The 10,000-nt window shown below is 43.4% G+C and overlaps 1 protein-coding gene across 3 annotated transcripts in view; it reads left to right on the top strand.

The window, feature by feature from the left end:
• Positions 1-23: 23 nt before the first annotated feature.
• LOC105891187 (ras-related protein Rab-5C-like) overlaps positions 24-10,000 on the top strand; it is a 10,335-nt gene continuing 358 nt past the window's right edge. Inside the window, exons 1-6 of one of the 3 annotated variants that reach the window (XM_012817342.3) lie at positions 24-184; positions 1,233-1,430; positions 2,256-2,407; positions 5,757-5,879; positions 6,350-6,443; positions 9,346-10,000. The exon at positions 9,346-10,000 is cut by the window's right edge and continues 358 nt beyond it. In XM_012817342.3, coding sequence (XP_012672796.1) covers positions 1,280-1,430; positions 2,256-2,407; positions 5,757-5,879; positions 6,350-6,443; positions 9,346-9,473 — 648 coding nt within the window. In that variant the 5' untranslated portion in view covers positions 24-184; positions 1,233-1,279 and the 3' untranslated portion in view covers positions 9,474-10,000. Of the gene's footprint in view, positions 185-1,161; positions 1,431-2,255; positions 2,408-5,756; positions 5,880-6,349; positions 6,444-9,345 lie in introns of all 3 variants that reach the window. The other 2 variants (XM_031561113.2, XM_031561112.2) reach the window with 2 other exon arrangements.

The following is a 10,000-nucleotide window of genomic DNA, read 5'->3' as shown; positions in this document are numbered from 1 at the left end:
GTCCTCAACGCAAACTCTAGGCCCCGTATACGGAAGTGGGACATTTCCCGGAAGCATGTTATACAAGAAGTGAAACGATCACAACCTCGAACTGTTACAGTATTGTTCCCGAAGGCTGTAATAGTGAAATTTAGTGCAATACATATACTGAAAGATCCGGACCGGTCAGGAACACCGATGATAAGTAAGAGGCATTTCCTGGTGTTTTTGTTTCATGTCTATGTTCACTGCGTAGCCTAGAGGGTAGTTGGGATTTTGGGGGCTCAATAAGAAGGGTGGATCATTTCAGTTAACGTTATCAGAAGATTACCTAAAAATAATAAAAAACCTGATAATATTGTGGGCGGCTTATGTCTTTGAACCAGATTTTCGTAATACCAAACCATTCAGAAATGTTTTTGTCAGCTGTCGTCAAGACTTTCTAGACTAGATTTTCCTAACTCAGAAACCGTACACCACCAGAGAACAACAAACGTTACCAACTTGATTTTCTGACAGTATTTGTTGGGTTTCTTTTATCCAAAACACCAGACAATCATTTGTGTAATCTGTGGGCAGACATCATACGAGGTCTTGGTTGTAATCCACAATGAATACCTGTAACCTATTCAGTCTTGATAGTATAGGAGAATGTTTCAGTCGGCTCCGGTCTATTTGGAATCTGAACCATTTAGACCGTTTTCTCAAGAGACTGTTTTCTCTGCTTGTCAGCGTCTTCTCTCTTGCTGACATGCCACATTGACATCTCGTGATATTATCAACACTTATAGGCTATTACGTATCACGTTAAAGTTGTATTTTCCTGTTGTCTTGATAAATTATTTTGACCTATGTCCAAAAAAAGCAAACCCCGTCTTCAAAACGGCATTGTTTCTCTCACTAACTGTTTCCTTCCCTCCAGGGTCAGTTTGGTAAATTGCCAACAAGCAACAGAATAGCCTACGTTTTGGGTCCCTTCTGATGTGCCGTATGAATAGCCCACTGTAAGGGTCGTCTAGAAAGATTAGAAATGAAAAGCTAATTCGGTCGCCTACATATCATTAGTATAACATTCTAAATATTGCACTTCAACTCATGTCTTTCGTTGTTGTGATAATTAATAACAGCACAATGCTGGATATCCTTTATCTGTAATCGGAACTCCATGTGGTTCTGTTCCAGTAGGTCCTCCCTTGGACCTAGTCGTGGCACCTCCAGGATCTGTGACCTTCTTCCACCTTATTGTCCAATAGCAGCCCACCTTCGAGCCCGTCTTCCTGTGTAGCGTCTGGTCAGGGGCATGGCAGCTCGTGGAGGAGCGGTACTGGGCAGTAACAAGATCTGCCAGTTTAAGCTGGTGCTGCTGGGGGACACTGCCGTAGGCAAGTCCAGTGTGGTCTTACGCTTCGTCAAGGGACAGTTTCAGGAGTTCCAGGAGGCCACTATAGGAGGTACTGTCTGTCTGTCTATATGTCTATCTGTCTGTCTGTCTGTCTGTCTGTCTGTCTGTCTGTTTGTGTGCTAACCAAAGTTTGCATATTTACTCCTCAGTTTTTTTTTAGTCAAACATTGTTCATGTTTTAGTATAGTTTAGAATAGTCCGTGAAGTGACCTACAGTTGTTATGTAGAATATTTCTTTTGTGAAATCAGCCAGAATTTTCAATTGGTTTAATTAATTAATGTTGAACTTTTATTTATTTATTTATTTGATTTGATTGACTTGATTTGAGTTGTGTATTGTTTTATATGTTGCCTGATGTGTGTTTTCTCAAATCATTGAGGGGGCCTCACAGTACCATTTGAGTTCTACATTGACTGTGTGAATCATTAGTACTGGCTTCCTCTGCATTGCTATGGAAACAAACCTCAGTGTCAGTATAAACAGTCCAATCAGATTAACCTATCGCTAAACAAACTGTAGACAGTCCCTGTGTGTTGGCTTATGATATCACTCTTTCTCTGTTTCTTTCTCATGCCTAATGCTTTCGACATTGTTTCACCTTCTTTCCTATTTTATTTTGGCTGGTCTGTCTCCTTCCTTTTTTTTTTACTCACTTCGTCTCTCATTCTCCCTCCTTCTCTCTCTCTCTCTCTCTCTCTCGCTCTCTGTCTCTCTCTCTCTCTCTCTCTTGCTCGCTCTCTGTCTCTCTCTCTCGATCGCTCGCTCTCTGTCTGTCTCTCTCTCGCTCTCTTTCTGTCTCTTTCGGTCTATCTCTCTCTTTCTCTCTCTCTCTCTCTCTCTGTCTCTCTCTCTTCCCCTTTCTCTGCTCTGTAGCTGCGTTCCTTACACAGACGGTATGTCTGGATGACACAACGATAAAGTTTGAGATCTGGGACACAGCGGGACAAGAACGATACCACAGCCTGGCGCCCATGTACTACAGAGGGGCTCAGGCCGCCATTGTAGTCTTTGACATCACCAGCACAGTAAGGAACACACTCACACACACTCACTCACACACACACATGCACACTCACACTCACAAACACACCCTCACTAGTGCTGTATGAGATATAGAAGCTGCATAGTTTACACGGTCAACACACACACACACACACACACACACCACACACACACACACACACACACACACACAGAGAACCTCACTATGCGAGATATGGAAGCTGCATTGTTTACACAGTCAAAACACTCACTCATGCACTCACACACACACACACACACACACACACACACACACACACACACACACACAAACAAACACACACAACCTCACTAGTGCTGTACTTCATATAGAAGCCACATAGTTTACACAGTCAAAACACATGCACCCTCACTTGTAGGCAAGTTTATATACACAAAACATCACTGATGCTTTAACTGAAGCATCAACAACACAGTAAAACACGCACACACACTCACACACACAGAATTCTCTGCATGGAACAGATTAAATAATACAAAGTCAGCATGCGTAAAAGTATAAGATAATAAACACTTCCACACCATTTCAGAGATGAGGAAAAAACAGGCTTCTCTAAAGCAGTGTGTTTGGCACTGTAGGTCCGATATCCCTTTGGAAAACGGCTTGTGTTTATGAAGCCTGTAGGTTTATCAGGTTTATGGAAACGTATAGCATTTAGTCATTTAGCCTTCTGTGTGGGTTGTGAAATGTGTGGGTTTCTGCAGTGTGTGGGTTAAAAGCAGTGCACCCTTAAGTTACCTCTTTTTTAGGAAGTTCTGTGTCCAGTCTTCTTCTTCTTTTCGTTTCACTGAAGCATGGTGGTTATATGGCAGTTTCCCATTTCTTTACACAGTCCTTTGCATTTTTGTTGAATACTGCAAGGTATTTTGGGCTGCAAGGGTTAGGTAGTAGAGGGCAGACAAGGCAGTGCTCCATTGTATGGTCTGGTGGTTGGGCCAGTCTTGTAGCCCCATCTGACCACAGCATCTTTGGATCGTCCCGTTCTTGTTCTAAGGCGGTTGAGTGTTTTCCATTGAGCCCATGATGCTTCTTGGCCAGGGGGTAGGTTTTCAGTGGGGGGTATTCCCATGTCAGTTGGAGGTGGGTCATTCTCAAGTTTTTCCATCCAGAGTTGTATTCTGGTTTCTTCCCGAGACTTTGTCAGGGGCTGGACCTGGCTGAGAGAACTTCTTCTCGACTTTAGCACTGTGTCCAGTGATTTCAGTTCTCCGTTCCCATGGGTCAGGCTGGTATGACGAGGCCGGTCAGAGCTCATTTCAGCTCACATTTAGTTTCTCATACACACCAGTGGCTATACCACATCAGAGCTCATTTCAGCTCACATTTAGTTTCTCATACACACCAGTGGCTATACCACATCAGAGCTCATTTCAGCTCACATTTAGTTTCTCATACACACCAGTGGCTATACCACATCAGAGCTCATTTCAGCTCACATTTAGTTTCTCATACACACCAGTGGCTATACCACATCAGAGCTCATTTCAGCTCACATTTAGTTTCTCATACACGCCAGTGGCTATACCACATCAGAGCTCATTTCAGCTCACATTTAGTTTCTCATACACGCCAGTGGCTATACCACATCAGAGCTCATTTCAGCTCACGTTTAGTTTCTCATACACGCCAGTGGCTATACCACATCAGAGCTCATTTCAGCTCCCATTTAGTTTCTCATACTGCTGTACCACACCCGCACAGCATTTGGACCATCAAGACCGTAGCCAGGTGCTCTATTTCCCTCGGCTGTGGGCGTAGAACTGGGTTGGTGACGATGCTGTCAGATCGCAGCATGGTACTGCCTCCCTCCTGTCGGAGAATACATGGATGAGATGATGACGTGTTTTCTAAATTAAATTTGTTTCTTAAATTCGGACGTTTGAACTATAAACCTACTGGAGAATGTGTTAGACTTTGTTGCTATATTTATGTGGAAGACATTTATATACCATCAATATTTCTGGTATAAACGTAACATAGAGTTTATTGAAGGGGATGCATGTGGTTTTGATGCTTTCTCAATCTGTTTACTTGTCCTGGGCATGCACACACATGCACAGACATTATTACAATATGCTATCTCATCACCAACATACTGTATGCGCAAAAGAGGTACCAGCTGTTATTGACTGTGACATATGCAGGACAGTGAGATACATATTAAAACACTCACACTCACACTCACACTCACACTCACACAAAATCTCACATAGACTTGCAGAATGCACCAAACGCTACAAAGGGCTTCAGGCAGATTTTATGGCCTATGTGACAACCCCAAGTACACACACACACACACACACACACACACACAAAATAATAATTGCAGAAGATGGCTTGATTTCTGAGGGTGCAAGCTTGTTTTGCAGATCGGGCTTGTTCTTCTCACACTATATGACCTAATCATAAAAGTTAAGCATAATTGCCCACTCACAGAAATGCAATGTCACGCTTTGAACAGTGTGATCTCACCATGTTGGCGACATATTGGACGTTCACAAGAACATATGTATTCTGCATTATATGTCAGTGTATTTGAGATGTTTTGTACAGACACACAGACACATCTCACAAAACACACACGCACATGCACGCACCCACGCGCACACACACGTGCACACGCACGCACACGTGCACACGCACGCACACACGCTCCCTTTGTAGTTTGTAACATTCTGTAATAAACTCAGACACAAATCCTCACTCTGTGCTCATATGTAACCTCGCGTTGTGTAGACAAGCACAGTCCCGCACTGCACTCTAACTCGCCACCTCTGGCATTGGTGGCTGACGCGCTAGTTAGCTAGGAGGCTAAATCCCATGGGTGCTAGCATCTGTTGCTAGCCCGTCTCTTAAAGTGTGGGGGCGTGAGGTTTACGCACTGCACAGCATTGTACCTGCTGGCTACCGCTAAACATAAACTTGTCCTTGTTGACCACTATGAGTGCTGTCCTTCGATTGTCCCATACTGCATATGCATGTACACGCTTTGTGGACTGACACTGTGTGATATTCCTTGTGTTCCCATGTAAACAGGGACAGCTTCGCTTGCACAATCAACACAATCCTTGTACATTTTCTAACACTCAGAAAGAACAGAAACACAGACGGCTATAAAAAATGAATTTGCTCAAATACTCACAGCAGTGTGGATGCACAGAAGGACTGCTAGTCCTCTGTGGGTCCACGAGTGTGTGTGTGTGTGTGTGTGTGTGTGTGTGTGTGTGTGTGTGTGTGTGTGTGTGTGTGTGTGTGTGTGTGTGCGCGCGCGCGCGCGTGTGTGTGCGCGCCTGCACTGACACTGTGTTCTTGGATGTGTTCCTATGTGAAAGGACAGTTTGACGCGAGCGAAGAACTGGGTGAAGGAGCTGCAGAAGCAGGCCAACCCCAACATCGTCATCGCCCTGGCAGGCAACAAGGCAGACCTCGCCAACAAGAGGACTGTGGAGTTCCAGGTGCGCAACACAAGAGGGTGCATAGGCGTGTGTGCGTGTGTCTGTGCATGTGTGTGTGAGTGTGAAAGGAAGGGTGAGACCGTTCAAGAAGTTGGGGGTACGATGTGTGTGTCTCTGTGGTTTGTGGGTTCATGTAGCTTGTGTGTGTTCATATTTCTTCATATCTGTGTGTGTGTACATTTGAATGTTTTAATTTGCATTGTTGTCATGTGTGTGAGTGTGTGTGTCAGGGAACCATGTGTTTGCCTCTTTGTTTTGTGTGTGTGTGTGTGTGTGTGTGTGTGTGTTTGTTTGTTTGTTTGTGTATAGTGTGTTTGTTACTCTGTGTGGGTCATGTCCAGTTGGATCTATCCTGATCTATTTCTCGGCATGCAACAATGCAAGTTTTATTTTGTTTGTGGGCAGTTGTTTGTGTGTCACATACTTGACCCCTGTTGACCTTTGACACCCCTGACCTTTGACCCTTGCAGGAAGCTCAAGACTACGCAGATGAAAACAGCCTTCTGTTCATGGAGACGTCTGCCAAGACGGCCCTGAACGTCAACGAGATCTTCATGGCCATCGGTAGAGTACACATCTATCCCTTCATCACTTAACACTTTTCCTGTGGCTCACCTGGTAAAGCAACAGGTAGATCAAGGTGCTCACAATACCAAGATCATGGGCCCCATTCCCAGTGAGCTCACACAATGAGATCATTTATATCTGTATCCTAAGTCTGTTTTGGATACTAAAACTAAACTAATTCTAACTAAATGTTTATCTATTTAACTCAAAACTCATCTAAACAGCTCACAACATGTGACACGGGTCAGCTTGTCTTTCAGGAAACCCATTTTGCTGCTCGTATCACATTAACAACATAAAGAAAAACATAAACAAGACATAAACAAAAACAAAATCGATCACATGAGAAATCACAGCACAAGCATTCCAGCATCATGCACTAATTCTGATGGGAGGCAGCAGGATTAATATTATATTATATAATATAATTGATTAGCAGAATTAATAAGTAAGTAATACTAGCACTGGTAGGGAGTAATCACTAAAATGACATACTGAGACTTCATTAGAGCAAGACAAGGTGGCCCAGTATAAACAGTAGCATCAGCATGTCCTGGACAGATTACAGATTGAAAGAACAGTGAAAAGGGGTGCGTGTCCTGGACAGGACTCTGACAACTTGGCTGTCATGGATCAATGGTGTCGCTAATCTTTGAAGACACTTTTATTGATGACACAAGCTTAACAGCTATCATTGTAGATTTGTATTGATTCTTGTGCTTAACCACCCAGATCACAAATGAACCCAGACAATAACAAAGAGCCTGCGTTCAGTCAGTGTACTGACCTGCCGCTCTCAGTGAGTGAATTGATGTTAATTACATTTGGGTGGTAAATAATGTCCAAAATGTCATTTTACTCATTTTTTGAATGCAGTCACCCCTTTTAAAGGTGATATTCCCTGGAGAAAACATACAATTATAGAAAATCATTTGAGGATTTCTCTGTAGTGTTCAAGCTCTCAAACGTGAATTGAATTGAATTAGTGGCTTTCCATAAGCAGGTCCTCAGATGCAGCTAACTGGAGGCCTTGGTTAGAAGAGTGTGTGACCACAGACAATAGGTGTTTCATTTTAGGCGAACAAAATACATGGATTTGAAATGAAAAGTGCTTGAAAATGGCGCTTGAAAGTACTTGACGTTGAGAGGATGAGACCCTTGACCAGATTCCACTCTTTTAATTGACTGACCTTCTGCTAAGTGGGGTTTAAAACCTGTGACTAAAGGTGGATTTAACTAAAACTGATAAAGAGAACGATTTTTAAATCTTTCCAGAATATATAAAAAAATTATTGTTTAAACTTGGTCACAGAATAGCTCAGGCCATGACTCAGACAGTGCTGTGTATGCGTTCTTGATTGGTCATGCCAAAGGTTTCATGTGTTTATGTGTCTAAGGAAATGTGTCTGTGTTTGTTTAGTGTATGGTGTCTGTGTCTGTTTAGTGTGTGCATGTGTGTGTGTGTCTATTTAGTGTGTGTGTGTATCTGTGTCTGTTTAGTGTGCATTTGTGTGTCTGTTTAGTGTGTGTGTGTGTGTGTCTGTTTAGTGTGTGTGTGTGTGCTGTGTATGAGTGCTCATTTGCCCTGTCAGCCTAATATTCCCAGTCAGTCTGCCAGCGTTCGCTTTACAAACAGTTTGTCATTATTAATGTGGGAGTGCGCACACAGCCTGTCAAGATCCGCAACTCCACTCTGGTGGGAGTAGGATCGAGGTGGATGCTGCTGACAGCTCTTGTTGTTGTGTGTGTGTGTCCCATCTTTAACCCAGAGATTTCCAGATATGCCCTTTCTCACTATGGTAGTTTGGAAGGAGGGCTGATTCTGTGTTGTTTGACACAGACTTGACAGCTTATCATCATATTTATTGTCATTGTATTTGCATACAACAATGGAGACAAGGCGAGGCAATACAACAAGACTACACTATTGTTTTTCCTCCTCTGTTTGGTTTTGTCATGAAACAGGAGACTCGAGGGCCTTGCAGTGTAGTCCTTGATGTTCTAAACCAGTGGTTCCTAAACTTTTTACAGTCCCGTACCCCTTCAGACATTTAATCTCCAGCTGCAAAAAAAAAAACCTTTTCAACTTTTACTTTAATTCCGTTTTAATCCGTTTCGGCTCATTTTGTTCACCCAGAGGTAGATTGATGGCTTAAAATGAGTGAATAATATGTGCCACAAGTGACCCAAACCTTCTAAGGTTGTTGTTTGCCAGCCATCAACAGAACAGAAGACTAAAAAAACATTATTTGCTGGCGATTGGGAAGATGAGCGAATTCATTTGACAGGTTACGGAGGTCTGTGTTGAATAGGGGGGCGTGGCCGGAGCGGAGTTCAGCACAGACGTGACATTTTCTCAGTGGTTTTGTTTTCTAATAATGCTTGTTCATAGTTGCGATCGTTGTTGTGTTTTCTCCCCGCGTACCCCCTGAACCACTGGTTTAGAACATCGGTTTGGGAACCGATGTTCTAAACCATCCAGGTCTATGGTTTAAGCCACAGTATCTAAATTTTGAATTAGCATTATGGAAGGTGAACCTTTCCCTGTACCCCAAACCTCTTGCCCCTGTTCTGCCTCCATAGTAACAGCTTCATACCCCTCTGCTCTTATAGCGCTATATTTCTGCTACGACAACTGACCTTTACCCGATATTTGTGTCTATGGTAATACCCTGTACCATTTTCTGTGTCTCTATGGAAATAGTTGATGTACCCCATATTTATGCCATGCGATGTTTTTTCCCACTTCATTTCTATGATAATTCTACCCTTCAGGAGCAGAAAACTGTTGAAATGAGCCTTGTAACAGTTATCCTGACCATCCATGTGTGTTTGTTTGCACTCTGCATATTTTGTTTGTATACATCTCCATGGTAACTGTGGCCTTGTGCATCTGCAGCTAAGAAGCTTCCAAAGAGTGAGCCTCAGGGCGGAGCCGGATTCGCGGGCCGGAACAGAACTGGAGTGGACCTGAACGAGCCCACCTCCCAGAGCCGCATGGGCCAGTGCTGCGGCAGGGGCAATTAACCAATCACGGTGGAGAACACAAACTGGCCTGCTGGATCAATGGGGAACAGAGACCGATTGCAGGAGAGATTCTTTTTTTAATATATACAGTATATTCCGCAAAGACTTAAGCATTTAAACTGATCACAGTATAAGAATGGTAATGATCCTCGTAATAAGCTAGAGGGACTACAGGCTGCTCTATCTCCTTTCTCTCATCTCTACCCTTTTATACCCTTCTCTGTGATGTTATGGTATTTAAATAGAGCTTATCTCTCCCATGTCTTCAAGTGATGGTTCTTAAAGGACATTATAAGGATGTGGGGTCCTCTTTATCTATCCGGGACCTTTTCGCTCTTGTTGCTCGGAGGGAAAAAGAAAGGATCAGGGAGAGGAGACTCTTTCTCTCTCTCGGGTCCATATTCTCAGCATTGTAAATGATCTGTAGTTGTTTTAATGATGTGGGCTTTGGTTGAGTGGTGGGGTATGATCTGAGAGGACACTGCCTTGAGCTGGACTTCATCACGGACTCCGCAAGAGCCACCTCC

The sequence above is a fragment of the Clupea harengus genome, chromosome 23 (genome assembly GCF_900700415.2).
Source record: "Clupea harengus chromosome 23, Ch_v2.0.2, whole genome shotgun sequence".
Lineage (NCBI taxonomy): Eukaryota > Metazoa > Chordata > Actinopteri > Clupeiformes > Clupeidae > Clupea > Clupea harengus.
Note: the sequence above shows the minus strand (reverse complement) of the source record. Positions and strands in the feature narration are given on the sequence as shown.